Source organism: Strongyloides ratti (assembly GCF_001040885.1).
Source record: "Strongyloides ratti genome assembly S_ratti_ED321, chromosome : 2".
Classification (NCBI taxonomy): Eukaryota; Metazoa; Nematoda; class Chromadorea; order Rhabditida; family Strongyloididae; genus Strongyloides; species Strongyloides ratti.
Genome location: NC_037308.1, coordinates 11927505 through 11946732, shown reverse-complemented (window position 1 = coordinate 11946732; position 19228 = coordinate 11927505). Strand labels below are relative to the sequence as shown.

Genomic DNA, 19228 nt, shown 5'->3' with positions numbered 1-19228 from the left:
ATATTTATACTTTTGTATTAACTATACAATTTAAGAGGTAAATGAATATATTTAAAAATATATAGAAAAAAATAAATTCAAATTTATTAAAGTTATAATGTACATTAAATGACTTGGCATTACATTTTTAAGATGTAGTTAGACGAGGAAAAATTACCATCTAAATTAATTGAAATGCAAGGAAATTATATGAAAATGAAGTTATTAAAGAAATATCTTTAAAATTTTAATGTTTGCTTTGATGTGAAAGCCTCAGGAAATATTATTAAATATAATTTTCAAACGTTATTAATACTTTAAATATATGAAGAAAGTAAATTTCTATATAGTATCACCTCAATTTCTTGTAAATTTCTAACTTTTTTTTTTAATAATTTAAATATAAAATTATATCAAAACTTTTATTATCTATGGTTTCGAAAAGTCTTTTATGTTTAATACATTTTTATAAAAAAAAAATTTATGCAAATCTTTTTTCAAATATAATTAAAGAAACACTCAGATTATTAATATCTTAAATTAATAATAAAATGTAATAATATTAGTTGGATGATATAACATTTTTAAAAAATAATAATTATAACATTATTAATTTATTTTCTTTTTATAAAATTTTTCAATTAATAAAAGTTGACAATTTGATATGTACATATAAAAGATAATTCTAATCATTTTCATATATTTTATTAAAAAAAAAATTTTTTTTTATATATAAAGAAAGACAATACGAGGCACGGCCTTCACAAATTAATATTTTTTTTTTACTATGAAAAATGGTACTAAATAAGTTGGAAAAAAGGTACTGCCTTATCTATCTCGATTAGAAATGTACTGTTGGCCGTATTTGTAAATTTTTAAAAAATTTAATTATATTTTTTATATATTTTATAAATTTTATTTATTTTTAACAAAGATTTTTAGATTTATCTCAAATATATTATTGATGAGCAAAAAAAATAAAGAAATTTTACGAAAAAATGATGTTAAAACAAAATCTGATATGGAACCTCAAGTGATTGAAGAAATTAAAAAGAAAAAAAAAATTTTTAAACCTAGAGGTAGAACATATTTTAATGTTAGTACATTATATACAATAGCTATTGCAAATATAGCTATTGTAACATTTGGATTACATCAAATATATTATCTATACTATGTTCAACCACAGTTATCAGTTACAAAATCAGATTTACCTATAGTTAGTAATACTTCACCAAGTGATTTATTAAAATGGAGTACATATCGTCCTCATTTATATTTTGGTTTACGAAATCGACATCCAGAATCACCATTTTTTGGTTTATTATGGTATGAACATCCTACTGAAAAAACATTATTATACAATACACCTGTTCGTCATTGGTGTGAAAGTGGAGATTCTGTTAAAAATTATGCCTGGCTATTTCATGATGGAAGAACATATGGAAAACAAAGAATTAATGATGAAAAACATCAGTTAAATACAAGTTTTATAAGTGAAGGACATTCTTGGAGTGCTCATGTATCAATAAAAAATACCACAAAAACTACCAAAAGAAATGTAGCATTAATTTTTTATTTTGCATCTCAAGATAATAAAACATTATTTGTTTATGATGAAAGAAATAAAAAAATTAGAGGTAATTCAAAAAATTTTGAACATTTTGAGTTACAATTTCATTCAAAAAATCATATTGATCAAACATTTTTATTTAACTCAACAATTATTAATCCTGTTTATTATAAAGAATATATAATGAAGAATAGTAAATTATTGAAAGAAAGGCAAAATTATGTATTACCAACAATTAAACCGGTAAAAGAAACAACAACACCTCAAAAATTTGTTGCTGTACAATTTAATTTTGAAGTTTCAGGAGAAGTTTATATTACATATAAATCTAAAAATGGTGGTGTTTATGTAGGAGAAAATTATAATGAAAAATTGAAAGAAAAGGCAAATAAATTTTTGGTAAAATTTGAGAAGAAATTTAATTTGAATAAAAGGAATGCTTCATCTGCTCATAAACATATGGGAAGGATTGCTTTGTCAAATATGTTAGGTGGAATTGGATTTTTCCATGGATCAAATATTGTAAAATCGAAATATGCTTCAAGTGACTATTTACTTTATTATGGTCCTCATAACTTGTTAACAGCTGTCCCATCAAGACCTTTTTTTCCAAGAGGTTTCCTGTGGGATGAAGCATTTCATAATATTTTAATTAGAAAATTTGATCCTGAATTATCTTTTGAAATATTAGGTAGTTGGTTTGATACTATTAATGTTGAAGGTTGGATACCACGTGAAATGATACTTGGAAATGAAGCACAAGCCAAAGTACCATCTGAGTTTATTATTCAAAAGGATGATGTCGCTAATCCTCCAGCTTTCTTTTATTTAATTGACCAATTTTTACACAATTTACAATTTGTAAACAGTCACAAAGAATCTTTAATTAAACTATATCCTAGACTTCAACTCTGGTATAATTGGCTCAAAAAAAGTCAAAGTGGTCCAAAAAAAGATCTTTTTAAATGGAGAGGTCGTGATGATAATGTTGATAAAGTTTTAAACCCAAAAACACTTGCTTCAGGTTTAGATGATTATCCTAGAGCTTCTGATCCTTCTGATGAAGAATATCATTTAGATTTAAAATGTTGGATGGCATTATGTAGTAGAGTTATGAGACAATTATCAGAAATTGTTAAATCAGATCAAATAGATGTTATTGAAAATTTACGCAAAGAAGAAAGTGAATTAAATAATTATGAATTATTAAAGAAATATCATTGGTCTGATGAATCTGAGTCATTTACAGATTATGGTAACCATAGTATGAAAGTTACATTAGAAAATGAATTGTATCGTGATCATAATGGATATTTACAATACAAATGGTTTAGAAAAGTCTGGAAACCAGCAGAATTACGTTTTGTTGATGATGTTTTTGGTTACAATAGTATATTTCCATTTCTTTTAAAACAAATACCTCCAAAAGCCCCAGAGTTAAAGATTATTCTTAGAAAAATTGGTGATCCTGATATTTTATGGAGCAAATATGGACTCAGAAGTGTAGCAAAGAATTCTCCATATTACAATAAAAGAAATACTGAACACGATCCTCCATATTGGAGAGGTAATATTTGGATAAATATAAATTATATGGCATTATCATCTTTGAAGTATTATGCTGATATAAAAGGTCCCTATCAAACTATGTCTCTTCATTTGTATGAAAAATTGCAAAGCAATGTTGTATCTAATATAGCCAACGAATATAAAAAAACGGGTTTCATTTGGGAAAATTACAATGATCAAACAGGTGCTGGACAAGGAACACGACCCTTCAATGGATGGAGTTCTTTAGTCTTAGCAATGTTATCTGGTGATTTTAATTAATGTTTTCATTGTATTTTTACTAACAATTTTTATTGGTATCAATAATTTATAACTAGCACTAAAGTTTTATATACAAATTTATATTTCGTCTACTTCCGGTTTTCTATAATACTTTTCACTTATAAGATTCATTTTATGTTCGATTAATCGACAACCATTTATCGAAAACAAAGGATCATTCTTAGGTGAAAATGTTATATGCTTTAAAAGGTATTCCTTAATTTCTTTATTGTATTCTACATTCTTATAATCTCTTTCTGTAAAAATAGTTTCTATACATTCTTCAACATGTTTCTTCTCTAGTGGAAGAAAAGGAACAAATACATCAACAATACCTCTAAAAATCATGTCACTTTCCTCAAGACCACCCTTATTAACAGCATTTTCTTTTATAATATTTTCAAAATCTTCTAATTTCAAATCTTCTCTAAAACCTTTCTTTAAATAAAAATCCCTAACTTTATTTGCAATAGCATCCCCACCAGCGTTACTAATAAATATATAAATAGCATCATTTGCAGGTTTCCCATTAATTCTAACATTTTCTTGTCCATATGGTGATATTGCATCAAGAATTTTAGGAGACATTTTATCAACTTCATCAAAAATAAATAACGTTTTTGTACATTCAGATAAATTTCCTGCAATCCATTTCTGAATATTATCCCTATACTCATTTACACGATTTGGTAAAGGAAAATCTTTTGAACCAAAAAACCTTCTAACATATTTACTTGAGAAACCTTTTTCAAATATATGTTCAGCAATAATTGCTGAAGTGTATGTTTTTCCGATACCTGGCCATCCATGAAAAGACATGACAAGTGATTTTTTAGATTTTCCTTCTTTAATCTGTCTTAAATGTCCTGCTACTAAGCTTTCAATAGAATTTATCGCTATATGTTGACCATATAATCTTTTCCTTAAAGCATTTGATAATTCTAAACCAATTAAATAAAATTTTGCAACAAAATTCAACATACCTTTATGCCTTATTTGAATCCATGGAGCTTCACAACATTCAAGAACTTTACATTGGTTATAAAAAAGAAATGATCCTAATCCAACTGCTATTCCTGTACCAACTATAATTGATATTAATTCTCCGTAAATAACGGGAAATAAGTATAATAACAATATCACCGTATAACCAATAAGCATAATTTAAAACTAAGACTTTTTATTACTTAAAAAAATTTGATTATTTTTTTAGAAAATCTTTTTGTTATCTCCATGTAAATAATAAGTGCCTGGAGATCGTTATAAGACAAAATCAATGGTATTTTGTTTTGTTTTTTAGTAATATTTTGAAAAATGAATTTTAATAAGTAACTTTTTTATCAATTGGTAAAACATTTGAACGAAACTTTACCATTGTATCAAAGTATTAAACATATTCAAAGTACGATGGTTTAAAAAATAGTTCATGCTCGTAAAAGACACATACAAATATATAGATTTCAAAATATTATCACAAGACATTCATTTATGAAGTTTAAAAGTAATAGCAAAATTTAAAGCTACAATTTTTTAAATCTATTTTCATAAAAATTTACATTATTTAGATGGTTAATTATTATTAAAACCAATTTTTACAAAATGTATATGCAAATTTTTTACATTCTCATTTTATTATTCTTATACAACCGCTTTAATATGCAAATTAATGTTTGTAAATTAAAAAATGAAATTTTATTGCTTTTACTACACTAATATAAAGTGTTAAAAAAGTGCGATATAAAAGTTTTATTTTTTATTAATAATTATTATTTAATTTTTTTTATTATCTCATTAACATTTCCAAATATATAAATTTTACTAAAAATAGAATTTATTGTTTATACATTTGTGGTACTTTATGTACTAGTCTTTTCTATAATATTAATACATTTGTTAGAAAACTAAATCGCTATAATTTTTGAAGATTAACAATGTACCATTATTTTATGTATTCTTTTAAATGTTTTAAATTAAATTTTATAGTAAAATTTGAGTTTAAAACGTAGTATAAAGTATAAGTTATATATTAAGAGTTAGAAGTTTCATATAAAGTATTTTATTAGCTACAACAAATTAAAAACAATTGTAGTAAAGTGTCTTTAATTTTAATTAAAAATTTATTTAATCAAGATAAAACACATAAATGTTAAAATTGTTAACAATTTTCTATCCCATAGAAAAAATTTTTATGCTAAAAAACTTCTTTTGTATAAGTTTAAAAAATGTTAACAAAAACATCTTAACAAAAACAAATGTTTGAACAACAATAATCCACATAAGAGTATATTTTGAAGAAACACCTCTCCAGCGTTGTTTATAGAAAACAAAAAAAAGAAAGTATAAATTTCTAAGTAATTTTTTTTGCCAATTACATTTATGAAGCGGAGAATGTCACCTCCGCCTGATTCTGGTTCCTCTCGAATGAACTACTCTTCAGGTCACCCTCCTTTTAAGTTATTAAAGGAGCTTGTTAAGCCACGTGAGAAGCCGACAGCACCTAAAAAAGAGGCAGGTATGTTATAAATTGTTAGAAAAATTTAGTGATAATTTTCAGATATGGGATGGCTTCAAAAACAACGTTTAATATATGATAATAAAATACCTGATGAGTATCAAGAAGAATTAGTTCTCGACTATATGATCAAGGCAGGCTATCTCGACGCAGCAGAATCATTCTGTCAAGAGATTGGAAGACCATTTAATGTTAAAATGTATGAATTGTTACCTGAAAGAATGAAAATTCGTTCACTAATTGCAAATGGTAAAATTGGTGAATCGATAGAAACTATTCAATGCACATTACCCGAGTTTTTTAAGCAAAATTCACAAATATACTTTATGATGAGACTTCAAGAATTAACAGAATTAATCAGGGAACGAAAAACTCAAGAAGCAATGGATTTCGCACAGAAACATATTATTCCAATAGCTGAAGGTAATGAAAGTTGTATACCAACTATGGAAGAAACTTTTGCTCTTCTTGCTTATGATAACCCAGAAACTTCTCCATTCGGGCATTTATTAGATAAAAAAAAACTACAGTCATTAGCTTACAACGTTAACACAGCAATATTAAGGTTAAAAAATTTTGAGGATAAACCTATTATGGAAAATATAATTAAACTTGTAATCTTTTTTGCTGCACAAATGGATGACAAACCTCTAGTTGAAGAACCAGAAATAATGAATGAAAATGATACTTTACGTTTGGCATCAATGCTCTTTAATACAATTCAAAAAGTACCAGCTGATTGTTCTACATTACTTGATAAGAAAAACCAATAAATGTGTTAAGGCATTTATCATATAACATTTATTTTAATTGGAAATTTTAATTGTACAAAATTTTCTACAATTTCATTAAACAAATTATTATCATAACATATTTAAAGACTATACCCTTGGAAGGCAACTTGTGTCCCGTACTAACCTATTAGATGTCCTAACTGGAAAATGAATATGCATTCTTCTTTTTGATGGAAAGTGTATTATTGGAGGCATTATGTCAATTTAATTATATTTTATTATTGTAATTATCTTGTTTATTTAATAAAATTGATATTAAATTTCTTTTTTAACTATCTCTTTTTTTTATAGAAATGTCGTCAAATCCATTTTCCTATTCAGATGAATTGGAACGAAGTCAGCTTATCTCAGCAAAAATTATTAGTAAAGCAAGAAAGAAAAATGATATAAAAGAGACAATACATTTTGTTCAACAAGCTTGTAGCATAAATGTGGGACCACCACTTGATCCAATATTTCAAATATTAGATTACCATGGACTTAGAAGACATGGAATTCATGAAAAAATTTTTAAAGCACTTGAGGAAAAAATGATTCAAACTATTAAAATTCTTGGAAGTGTTAGATGCTACGAATCGCAAATTAAGATTGAAAGGATTCTTTCAAGAACATTTGATCTTCATAAAGTTCCTTCCATGAGACCAATAGTACTGGAAGCTTTAAAATATGCTGAAAGAGTTGATGAAAAATATTTACCCGAAATTATGGAAAATAAAGATCTTTATGAAGCTTGTTGTGTAACTGTAAAACAACAAATATGGTATTGTAATTTAGAATTATTTAAGGAAGAAGTATTTAAAATTTTTGATGAATATATAAGGAAAAAAGAAAAGATTGTTTTGTATTTAGATTCTAATGCATTAAATTTTTTTAACTTTGAAACATCAAGAGCAAGAAAAAAATGGAAAGAAGTTGTAATGTTAGGAGAAATGGCTGGCGATAGTATTGAATTGTATAATCAACTAATGTTTTTAATTCAACAAAGATTTATGGAGACAGGATGTTTCCATTATTGTTCATTAAAAGTTGAAGTAATGGTTGTTGTATTTGAAAGAAGACAACCATTAGATGATGAAACTGTTGTTTCCCAATTCGCTTGTAATTTAGATGCTTATGTACGTGACAGGCAACTAGAATCACATGCTATATCCAAAATACGAAGTATATTCGAACCATCTAAACAAAATCTTAAAGACCCAACCTATAAATCATTAAATGAACTTGAATTTTTTGCAGAAATGGCTATGATAGCTTGTGATCCTCATGTAACACATTTTATTTGCAATTATATTATTAAAATTATTTATGATAATGCAGCTACTAAACATAAAATGCCGCGTGATCAGCATGTTCTTCATGTATTAATAAAACTTCTTCACCTTGGATCTTGTGCTCATAAAGCTGTTACAATTCTTGCAAATGGCGAAATACTTTCAACGGATGAGGCTTTTGAAGGATTGCAAGATGTCAATTCTGAAATCTACACAAAATTTCTTCCTGAATTTACTTGCCTTATTATTGATGATCTTATAAATGATATGTTTATTCAAAATAATTTGTTATCTCGCGATTCATTTCCTCAAATTTTAAAATACAATACTCCTATATCTGATCAATTAGTTAATTTTTTGGAGGAAGATCGTGTATGTGCATTAATATGGATGTTTTATTATGTTGAAATACTTCCAAAAGGTAAAACAATACATGCTACTGAAACAATGAACAAATATCTTGATAAATTAAAAATTTTAAATGACAATCTTATTTATCAGACACCGTGGACAAATTTTTTGGTTCAACGTGTCATCTGTTCTTCGGGAATCTTTGATGGTTACCTTAATCCAAGTAGTTATATTCATCTATTTCTTGATCAAATAATATGTAGTCAAATGGAACATCGTCTTGAAGCAAAATATTTTTTATTACGATTTGTATGCTATGCTAAAACAGTTCTTGGCGAATGGATGACAAAGAAATATTTGGAAAGATTGAATCCAAAAGTTTTAATTGCCGAAGGAAGTTGTATATTTGGTGAAGAAGACAAAGCAAATTATCTTGAAGCATATGATAAGATTTTGAAAAAATTAGCACCAAAAACAATTACTATTGATTATAAGGAGGAGACGAATAAAGTACAAACTATAAATTAAAGTTTTTTTTTTATTATGTAAAGTAGAACCTTATTTTTATTATTATATATTTATTTAAAAATATCTAGTGTAAAGTAAAATAATTGCAAATCAACTGTTATTAATATATTATTAGAAAATTTTTTATTTCCTTGTATTCTCAATTTGATAAATTATTTTATTTTAGATTGTGTGGAAATAAGACATAGTTTACTCGTCATTAACATACTAAACAAACTATATATTAATTATATTTAAAAATAAATTTTTTTTATATAAAAAAAATAAAATAAAAAGTTTACTAGATTAAAATAAAAATTTTTTCTAAAACAAAAGTATTGTAAAATACAATTAATATAACCCTATCTATCTAAAATTATTAGAAAAGACAAATCATTAAAATATATTAATGAATCTATTAAATTTCTTAGACATGTTCTAACGATTCATCTGAAATAAAGTACATAATAAAAAATAGATAAAAAGAATGCCAGAAAAGTAAAAGTATTTGTAGATGTCATTTAAATAAACATAGAAATATTCAATTATTTTATTAATTGTATATTTTAATTAAAAAACTAGTAATTTGTAAATTTTTGTTAAATATAAATATAACAAAATTGTTTAAAATGTTTTTAAAAAATTGTTTTCTCAATGAATAAAGTTATATTAAATTTTTATACATTAGTATTTTTTTAAAAAAAAAAATCATTAATTAAATTAAGTTATAATCATAAATTATTACTATTAAATAAATATATGTAAATTTAAAAAAAATTGTGTATTATCAATTAATAATATGTAATTTAAAGTTAGTTTAAAACATATAAATTATTTTTTATAATAGTATGTGTTGTAAGCCAATAAATTATTCTTATCATACCTTTTTGCGTTAATTTTTACTACTTATTTCTAAGTAATATAGCATGTTTAAAAAAAATTTTCTATAGACACATCAAAACAACGCTATAGAAAAATAATTTTATCATTTGGGTACAAAGTAATTTTTTTTTTGTCATACAATATTTGAAATGCTTTTCTCTTTATATAAAATGGGTATTTAAAAAAATGTATAATGTTTAAGAGTCAGAGCTGTATGTACACTTTGCTCATCTATTTTCTTGTTTAATATTATCTAATTATAATCAATAGTCTTTTTTAGGAAGATGAATTTCAAAGAAATTGTTGACAAACTTCGTGAAAATTTTAATGATGGTTGTATTGAAAGTTATGAAAAAAGGAAAGAACAACTTCTTCAATTAAGAAAATTATTAGTTGATAATGAAAAAGAATTTATTGAAGCTTTGTGGAAAGATCTACATAAAAGTGAACAAGAAACATTATTATATGAAACTCAATTTATTGTTGAAGAAATTGATCAAACTATCTCTGAATTAAAAAAATGGATGGCTTCAAAAAAAGTAAGTAAAAATATTTTACAAATTATTGATGGTGCATATACTAAAAGTGAAGCATTGGGAGTAGTTTTAATTATTGGTGCATGGAACTTCCCTGTTCAATTACTTCTTGGACCTATGATCGGAGCTATTGCTGCTGGAAATGCAGTTGTATTGAAACCATCTGAATTAGCAGTACATACTAGTAGTTTAATATCTAAACTTATACCATCATATCTTTCTCCTGATATTGTTTCTGTTGTAACTGGTGGACCAGAAGAAACGACATCTCTTTTAAATAATCGTTTCGATCACATTTTTTTTACAGGTAGTTATTCTGTTGGAAAAATTATTTACAAAGCAGCTGCTGAACATTTAACACCTATTACCTTAGAGTTAGGAGGAAAATGCCCAGTAATTATTGATGATGGTGTAGATATAAATATAGTGGCTAGAAGATTAGCGTGGGGGAAGCTTACAAATTGTGGACAAATATGTGTTGCAGCGGATTATGTATTAATGGTAAATAAAAATAAAGAACAATTTATCAAAGTTTTTAAAGATAGCATTAAAGAATTTTATGGTGAAAATATTCAAGAAAGTCCTGATTATTGTAGAATAATAAATGAACGACATTTTGATAGAATAATTAAATTATTAAATGATACCAAAGGAAATGTTATTATTGGAGGAGATTCTGACAAAAACAATTTATATATTTCCCCAACAGTTGTTGATAATGTTAAAGAAGATGACTCATTAATGAGTGAAGAACTTTTTGCTCCTATTTTACCAATTATGGATGTTGAATCAATTGATAAGGCTATTGAATTTATTAAAAAGAAATCAAAACCTTTATCTTTATATCTTTTCTCTAATAATCAAGTTAATATTAACAAAGTTCTCAATAAAACCTCATCTGGAAATGTATTGATAAATGATTTGCTATTAAATATGTGTTGTGAACATTTACCATTTGGTGGTGTTGGAAATTCTGGATTTGGAAGATATCATGGAAAATATACTTTTGATACATTTTCTCATGAAAAAGCTGTCCTCCATCGTACAACATGGTTTGAAAATGTTCTTTTTATGAGATATCCACCATATGGAGATTACAAAATTAATTGGGCCAAAAGAATATCTAAAAAAATAAAAGTTCCTTTCTAAGATATTTTGTACTTTATATAGTTTGATTTATTTTTAAGAGAAAATATATTTATTAAGTGAAAAAATATTTAATTGACGTAATAAATTTAAACTGGATTTTTACTTAATAAAAGTATAATAAAAAATTTTTATATAACGACCTCCAGATCTATATTTAATAATAATGTACAAAATTGTGGAACGCTAATATTAAAAAGAATAGTTGATCAAAAGTTTCAAAGATAAATTGTACAACAATTATCTTTTCATTATAATGAGTAAAATTCAATTTATATTAAATAATAAGATATCTGTTTTTCTAATCCTGTTTGAAATTTTTATTTACTTTATAAAAGGTATATAAATTTAATTTCATCCTTATTTATTTGATAAATTTTCTATTATTATGTTTATGGACGATAAAAATTCAACCAGTCGATTTGTTGGAGTTGTTGCTGTTGTAGTTTCTATTACAGCATTACTTTCCAGTGTTTTATATGTTCCAAATTTAATATGGAAAATTCAAAATATTCATAATCAAGTATGGCATTTTTTTTTAACAATTTATTTTTTAATATTAAAATTTTAGATTAAAATTGATTCTGATGAATTTAGAATACTTGCTGAAGAAGCATGGAATAATCTTCAAAAAATAAAACAATTATCAAGAGAAAAAAGAGATGCATATAATGGTGGTTATGGAGATGGTGGCATTAAAGCTTTCTTCCCAGATGGAAAAAGTCAAGGTGTTGATGGTTTCACTTCTTCTGGACCACAATGTAAATGTAATTCACGTAATTTATGTCCAGCAGGTCCACCAGGACCACCAGGAGAACCAGGATTAGATGGAGAACCTGGTTTACCAGGAGAAAGAGGTGCTCCAGGTTTAGCTGGAATTGCACCACCTGTTACATTAGATACAAATTTGGGATGTAGAGTATGTCCTAACGGTCCTCCAGGTCCAGTTGGACCACCAGGAGAAGTAGGTCCTGAAGGGCAACCTGGAATTCCTGGTCCATCTGGAAGACCTGGTGAAGAAGGTAGAATAGGATATCCAGGAAATCCAGGTATGCCAGGAGAAATTGGTCAACCTGGTAAAGATGGAGAAAAGGGTGCACCTGGAGCTCCTGGAACTCTTGGAATTAAAGGTGAAAAAGGTGAGAAAGGAGCTCAAGGACCACCAGGAAAGAAAGGACCTCCTGGTTATCCAGGTTCAGATGGACAAAGAGGTAATGATGGTCATCAAGGTAAACCAGGAGATAGAGGATTACCAGGAAGACAAGGAAATCAAGGAAGACCAGGAATGCCAGGCCAAAACGGTGTACCAGGTGAAGATGCTGAATATTGTCCATGTCCACCAAGATCTGCTGGTGTTAATAAAGCAGAACAAGGAATGTCATATGAATTTCGTCCACCATCAACACCAACATATTCAACAGATGAAGGTGTAAATCGTGGTGGTTATCGAGCAAGAATTTAAATTGAATTTAAGATATAAATAAAATTTTTAAATCTTTAAAAGTCCGTTACTTTTTTTAAAACAAGTTTATAAGTAAAATCAAAAACTCTACCTTAGGCAATATTTTCCTATTCATTTTGAGTAATATACCATTTCTATCTTGTTTTTTCTTTCATGTAATTCAAGTGGTATATAAAAATTTGTTATATTAATTTTCTTTGTACGTTGAGCCTATCATTACTTTCTTTTAACATGATAATGGAAGATAATTTATATGTATTTTTTGAATAGAAAAAGTATAACTATAAACAAATATTTTGTTATTACGGCTTAATTTTAAAGTAACTGACGTACTAGAAATTTTTTTTGAATATTTGAATATTATACATATGTATAATTTTTTTTTAAAATTGCTATGTTGATTAAATATAAATTTTTTATACTAAAACAACAAATAAATAAAAAAAAATGAATAACTAAAAAAATTTTTTATAATAAAAATTAAAAAAAACAACTTTTATTGGAATTGGATTATGCAACTATATTCATTCAATAGCCCTTAAGGCGGGATGAATTTTGAATATAATCAACAATATTCAAAAATTGAAACTTCAGGAGTTATAAGGATTCAAAGATGAGGGCGAAATTGGGGAATATTTTTTTATAAATTTTGATTTCCATGATAATATTGTAAATTTTAAAAATTAATACTTTGTTCTAGATCACTTTTTTACGAGAAATTCATTAAGCCTATTTACATCTTTATAGAACTTCTAGAAATGAAGTTATGATAAGAAATATGCTTGAAAAAAGTTTTAATAATCTATTGATAACTTAAGTTAATGAAGTCACAGGTCTATGAAATTGGATGCGCTGTGCTTCATTCGTGATTTTAGATATACCCTACGTTGAAAAGTTTTTTAAATATTCAACGGTTCTTGAGATATGAAACTTGGTACTTTTTCGCGCGTAATCTATTGTCACCATTTTTTTATATCTCGCAAGTACTTAAAGATATAAAAAAATTTTGAAGGTAGACCCCATATGAAAACGCATTAGAAGTCGATTGCAGAAATGTGATTTCAGTTATCTTCATTGTGAAGCGAGATATGACCAAGGGCGGAAATTTTTCTAAAATATTCATTGTTCCCGACTTTTCAGTATTTCAGCAAATACTCATCCTATGAAGATGGAACTAATTTCATTTGATTTCTATTCAAAAGTTGATCTAGTTAAGTTAATTTCATAGCTATAACTTTATTTTTTTCAGAGATATAAAAATTGGCTGAAAATTTTCTAGATTTCCGACTTTACCTCTAAATATGTGACATAAAATAAACAACTTTTTTTGGAATTTAAATATGCTACTATATTCATTCGATAGCCCTTGATACAGGATGAATTTTGAATATAATCAACAATATTCTAAAATGGAAACTTCAGGAGTTATATGGATTCAAAGATGAGGGGCGAAATTGTGGAATATTTTTTATAAATCTCGATTTTTATGATAATATTGTAAATTTTAAAAATAAATACTTTTTTCTAGATCAATTTTTTATGAGAAATTCATTAAGCCTATTCATATTTTCATAGGACTTCTAAAAATGAAGTTATGATAAGAAACATGTTAAAAAAAAGTTTTAAGAATTTAGTGATAACTCGAGTTAATGAAGTCACAGGTCTATGAAATTGGATGTGCTGTGCTTCATTCGTGATTTTAGGTATACCCTACGTTGAAAAGATTTTTAAATTTTCAACCGTTCTTGAAATACTACGCTTGGTACTTTTTCGCGCGTATTCCATTGTCACCATTTTTTTATATTTCGCAAGTACTTAAAGATATAAAAAATTTTTAAAGGTAGACCCTATATGAAAACTTATTTGCGGACGATTGCAGAAATCTGATTGCATTTATCTTTATTATGAAGCGAGATATGAACAAAGGCGAAAATTTTTCTAAAATATTCATTATACCCGTCTTTTCAGTATCTCAGCAAATACTTATCCTATGAAGATGGAACTAGTTTCATTCGATTTCTATTCAAAATTAAGTCTAGTATATTTATTTTTAGAGATATAAAACATGGCTGAAAATTTTCTAGATTTCTGATTTTAGAATTTTTTTAATAAAAATTTTCTTGAAAAATATACTACTAATTTTCTTAATTTTATTTTTTATTTATTTATATGATAATTTTAATTATTTATGTAAAAATTTTTTTTATAGATTTGACTATAATAAAAAAATTTTTTCTAAAACTTTTTTTTACTGTTTATCAACTGTCAAATGTTCAAATTACTATACATTTAATTAAATTTTTAAAAACTTTTAAAATATTTCATTTAACTTATTTTTTTAAATTTAATACGTCAGTGACTCTAAAAGAGATCCGTTATTACATTTAAATTTTAAAATATTTATTGTCATTTGGATTTTTTTTTAATATTTCAAAAATTAAAAATATACATAACATAATTTATATACAATAATTACAATAAAATATAGAATTTGAATTATTCTTTATCTGGAACTTCTTCTTTGATACTTTCCTTCTTTATCTCTTCAACATTATTTTCAGTGTTTTCAATCTTATCGTCATCTTCTATCTCAGTATGTGAATCAGATCCATTTTGTTCACCATTATCAGTTTCACTAATACCATCATCGATCATCTCAAAATAATCTTGAGTAAATCTTAATCTAAGTCGCTTTTCAACGAAGAAACTATCTAATGAATTCATTTTAGCATTCATAACTTTTGGATCATGCTCTTCTAATGGTCGAATGACGTCACCTTTAGTATGCTTAAAGGCAACGTGATATCTTTTATCCTCTAATCCATAGCTTTTATCATACCTAAACGGCCGTTTCCTATCAAAATCATTTGTTTTTGAATTAGATTCACGATGAAATGACGGCATTTGAAATGATTCCATTGGTTTATGTTTATTGGTTCCTCTACCAGCATGTGGTAATCGTAAATTCATTGTATACGAACCAATTTTTGTTTGATTAAATTCTATAAAAGCTCTTGTTTGTTCTTCTTCAGTAGAAAACCTAATAAAACCCATACATTTAGAAGTACCATCATCATTTCTTAATATTTTAGCTCCCCTGCATCCCATGTATCTAGAACCAAATAATTTAAATAATTCTGCATCTGTAAAATCTGGTGGTAAATCACTAACAAGAATATTATATTCATATCCATTACTTGAATTTGAATTAGCAAAAGAAAAATTAAAATTAACTGGAGGTTTTATATCTGGCATTGGTGTACCATTTAATTCAAGCATAATATTTCTTGCAGTTTCAGGTGTGAAAAACTTTACAAAGGCATATCCATTTCTCTATAATATAAAAAAAAGTTATTTATAGTATATTTTTATCAAAACAAATTATTTATTACCTTTCCATTACTTATATCATTCATCATTTTAATATTTTCAACTTTAATTCCAATTTTAACAAAAATTTCTTTCACAATATCTTCTGTCCAATAAGGAGAAATATCTCCCATCCATAATGTTCGATTTTCTGCTCTATTAAAACCACTTAAAAAACTTTCTTGACCAGGTATACATTGTTGCATTTGATGTCCATAATTTCCATGGATTCCCTGATCATTAATATTATGATGAGGAATATTATACCTCATCTGTTGCATTGACATATGTTGATTTTGCATTGTTAAAAACTTTTTTTTTAATAAAAATTATAGTTTAAAATAACAAAAAAATAATTTACATAAGAAAGAAAAAAATAAGGAATGCATAAATTTTTGTGTCTAGTCTTAAAAGGAAAATTGGATAAACGCTTTTTAATTTTTAATATACTAAGTAGTTTTTTTTAATTTTACATATTTATAAAAATTAAAATGTTGTTTATAATTAATTTTTTGTTATTTCATTAGTAATTTAATAATTAATATAAAAATTTTAAAAAAAATAATTTAAAAATTTTTAATTTAAGAATGTAACTGCTTGTGTTAGTTTAAAAAGTAGAATTATCTCTTTATAAAGTGTTATTATTATATTTTTCGTAGCTGGAAATCCCTAAATATTTGATGTTATCTTTTTTAAATAGCGTCATTTTTCTGCAAAAAAAAAAAAATTGGATTTATAATATATGATATAATATTTTTTAAAAAAGTCTACAAATTCTATTAGATAACATTATGGTTAAAATATAAAAAATATGTGTTAAAATTATTTAAAAAGTAATCTTTTGAATTATTCTTAATGTATCAATACAATCATTAAATTCATACAATGAAACATTTTTTCTATTTGATAATTTTGATGGAACTTTTAAAAAATGAGGATTTGTCTGACCAAAACCATAATTATATGTTATATCTGATTGAAGTTCAGAAATTTTTCCTGAAGAATATACTGAAGAATGGGGTAATTGTCCTATATATAAAAAAAAAATATTATATATAAATAAAATAAATTAATACCTTCAAAATCTTCAACAACAATTACTGGAGTTTGTGGTCTTATAAATTCACCAAAAATACTTTTTCTTCCTTTTTTATCTTTATTATAATTTCTATCAGATAAATTTAGATCTGTATCAATACTTGACATAGTAACAAAACTTTCACTTTTTGAATTTATAGTAGAAACTAATGTTATAGATTTTTTTATAATATTAAAAATAAAAATAAAACAAATAATTGTAATAATAAAAATTATTATAATTAATAGTGTACTAACTTGACAATTGTGTACAATTTTTTCATTACAAGATGTTAATTCATTCCTTAAATACATCTTTTGTTTTTTTTATTGATAATATAACAAGTACATAAAATAAAATAAAAATGTTATAGTAAAATATTTTATAACATAAATTATTTATACATTCAACAAATAATCTATTTTATTAAAAATAAAAGCAATCTTTTCTTCTTATACAAGTTTTTTTTTTTAAATATATTATATGAACTGAATATTAAAGGTGTGGTTCAGAAATAAAAATTTTTTTTTAATTAAATATCGACTATTTTTATTTATAAATAAAATATTTTTTTATTATATATAGTTTATATAAGTACATTTTTTTATATTTAACCATTTAAGAAGTTATTGTAAACTATATATAAATATGTTGATATAACTTTTTATGAATAAAAAACTTTAGATATGCGTGTAAAAAATATATAAGCATAGGTATTAAATGACATTTATTTAATATTGTGGTAAAATTACATTGAAAGAAGGCAAATTGTATACAAATCCGTTTACATGAAAAAAAAAAATGATTACGTTATTGGTGGATAATACTTTCTTATAGAAAAAGTTTAATCCCACCAACATAGTTGTAATCTACAACATATTTAATAGTTATTTTTAATTTTCAAGGTACTTAATTGATCATATCTCTCATTTTTCAATCCATTTTTTGCTTTATATACATATTTTTCAGTATGACAATTTTTACATGGACATATTAAATATGGATATGAAATAACGTCATATGGTTCATATTTTGGATAATTTTTAATAGCATAACTGACATGAGATGCCAATTCATAAATTTGATAAAATACTGCCTCTTTATAAAGTTCTTTCAACATATTATAATCTTCTGGTATTGTATTAATTTTGCCAGTTCTAAAATAATCAAGAATATATTTGAAAAGTTCTCCATTACGGTCTATAAATAATCTACCATCATTATCAATCTATAAATAAAAATAAAAATTTAAGTTGTTTTAAAATATTTATTTTTAATATTTTTATAAATAAAATATTTAAATGTTTAAATAATATTTAAAAATTTTTGGCATACGTCAATAAAGATAATAATTTATTATATATTATTTTATAAATAAATTTTAAACAATTTCTGTATAATTAAACTTACAATAATTTTTTTTTCATTAACTAAAATAACATTATTTTTGTAAGAATGTCTAAAAATTTGATGAAAAAATAAACTTTCTCCTGTTGCTAAAGTACCATAAAAAGTATCATAATATTTTCCACCAATATTTAAATACAAAATATCATTAGGATACTTTATTTTTGTACAATCAAATTGGCATGTCATTTTTAAATTTCTTTAATATTATGTATCATAAGAAAAGAAATTTTGATTGTAACTTTTTAATAATGATATTTTAATAATATTTGTTATCAAAAGTCAATAAAAAAAGTATTATTTTAGTATGATGATAAGATATTTATTTTAATAATTCTTCATTCAACTGTCAAAATCATACTTTTCGAGAATAAATAATATACTACAAAAGTAATCAACGATTAAAAATTGTATCTAATCAATTGATTACTATACAATATTTAAATACTTATAATCATAATATTTTATACAATTTTTAGTATCATAAATCTTTTTTGTGTAAAATTTTATTAATAAAAATATTAAGATGAT

General features: G+C 24.8%; 9 protein-coding genes across 9 annotated transcripts; 5 read left to right on the top strand and 4 right to left on the bottom strand.

Moving 5' to 3' along the window:
• Positions 1-773: 773 nt before the first annotated feature.
• On the top strand, positions 774-3382 carry SRAE_2000382400 (Glycoside hydrolase, family 63 and Six-hairpin glycosidase-like domain-containing protein; the record flags this gene model as incomplete). The annotated part of the gene is made up of 2 exons (XM_024655064.1): positions 774-799; positions 922-3382. 2 exons carry the CDS (start codon positions 774-776, stop codon positions 3380-3382), a joined length of 2487 nt encoding a protein of 828 aa, XP_024508373.1.
• A 78-nt stretch (positions 3383-3460) lies between these two features.
• Positions 3461-4543, bottom strand: SRAE_2000382300 (Torsin-like protein; the record flags this gene model as incomplete). Its single annotated transcript, XM_024655063.1, has 2 exons — positions 3461-4323; positions 4366-4543. The coding sequence occupies 2 exons, from the start codon at positions 4541-4543 to the stop codon at positions 3461-3463; spliced, it is 1041 nt and encodes a 346-aa protein (XP_024508372.1).
• A 1227-nt stretch (positions 4544-5770) lies between these two features.
• SRAE_2000382200 (Glucose-induced degradation protein 8 homolog) lies at positions 5771-6667 on the top strand (the record flags this gene model as incomplete). The annotated part of the gene is made up of 2 exons (XM_024655061.1): positions 5771-5894; positions 5937-6667. The coding sequence occupies 2 exons, from the start codon at positions 5771-5773 to the stop codon at positions 6665-6667; spliced, it is 855 nt and encodes a 284-aa protein (XP_024508371.1).
• A 314-nt stretch (positions 6668-6981) lies between these two features.
• SRAE_2000382100 (Negative elongation factor B) lies at positions 6982-8838 on the top strand (the record flags this gene model as incomplete). Its single annotated transcript, XM_024655060.1, has 1 exon — positions 6982-8838. The coding sequence occupies one exon, from the start codon at positions 6982-6984 to the stop codon at positions 8836-8838; it is 1857 nt and encodes a 618-aa protein (XP_024508370.1).
• Positions 8839-9665: 827 nt separating this feature from the next.
• On the top strand, positions 9666-11384 carry SRAE_2000382000 (Aldehyde dehydrogenase NAD(P)-dependent family and Aldehyde dehydrogenase domain and Aldehyde/histidinol dehydrogenase domain and Aldehyde dehydrogenase, N-terminal domain and Aldehyde dehydrogenase, C-terminal domain-containing protein; the record flags this gene model as incomplete). Its single annotated transcript, XM_024655059.1, has 3 exons — positions 9666-9708; positions 9902-9911; positions 9980-11384. 3 exons carry the CDS (start codon positions 9666-9668, stop codon positions 11382-11384), a joined length of 1458 nt encoding a protein of 485 aa, XP_024508369.1.
• A 391-nt stretch (positions 11385-11775) lies between these two features.
• Positions 11776-12843, top strand: SRAE_2000381900 (Nematode cuticle collagen, N-terminal domain and Collagen triple helix repeat-containing protein; the record flags this gene model as incomplete). The annotated part of the gene is made up of 2 exons (XM_024655058.1): positions 11776-11904; positions 11953-12843. The coding sequence occupies 2 exons, from the start codon at positions 11776-11778 to the stop codon at positions 12841-12843; spliced, it is 1020 nt and encodes a 339-aa protein (XP_024508368.1).
• A 2496-nt stretch (positions 12844-15339) lies between these two features.
• Positions 15340-16514, bottom strand: SRAE_2000381800 (tRNA selenocysteine 1-associated protein 1; the record flags this gene model as incomplete). The annotated part of the gene is made up of 2 exons (XM_024655057.1): positions 15340-16176; positions 16236-16514. 2 exons carry the CDS (start codon positions 16512-16514, stop codon positions 15340-15342), a joined length of 1116 nt encoding a protein of 371 aa, XP_024508367.1.
• A 524-nt stretch (positions 16515-17038) lies between these two features.
• Positions 17039-17418, bottom strand: SRAE_2000381700 (Hypothetical protein; the record flags this gene model as incomplete). Its single annotated transcript, XM_024655056.1, has 2 exons — positions 17039-17241; positions 17289-17418. The coding sequence occupies 2 exons, from the start codon at positions 17416-17418 to the stop codon at positions 17039-17041; spliced, it is 333 nt and encodes a 110-aa protein (XP_024508366.1).
• A 752-nt stretch (positions 17419-18170) lies between these two features.
• Positions 18171-18886, bottom strand: SRAE_2000381600 (BTB/POZ-like domain and Potassium channel tetramerisation-type BTB domain and BTB/POZ fold domain-containing protein; the record flags this gene model as incomplete). Its single annotated transcript, XM_024655055.1, has 2 exons — positions 18171-18518; positions 18701-18886. 2 exons carry the CDS (start codon positions 18884-18886, stop codon positions 18171-18173), a joined length of 534 nt encoding a protein of 177 aa, XP_024508365.1.
• Between the last annotated feature and the right edge of the window lie 342 nt (positions 18887-19228).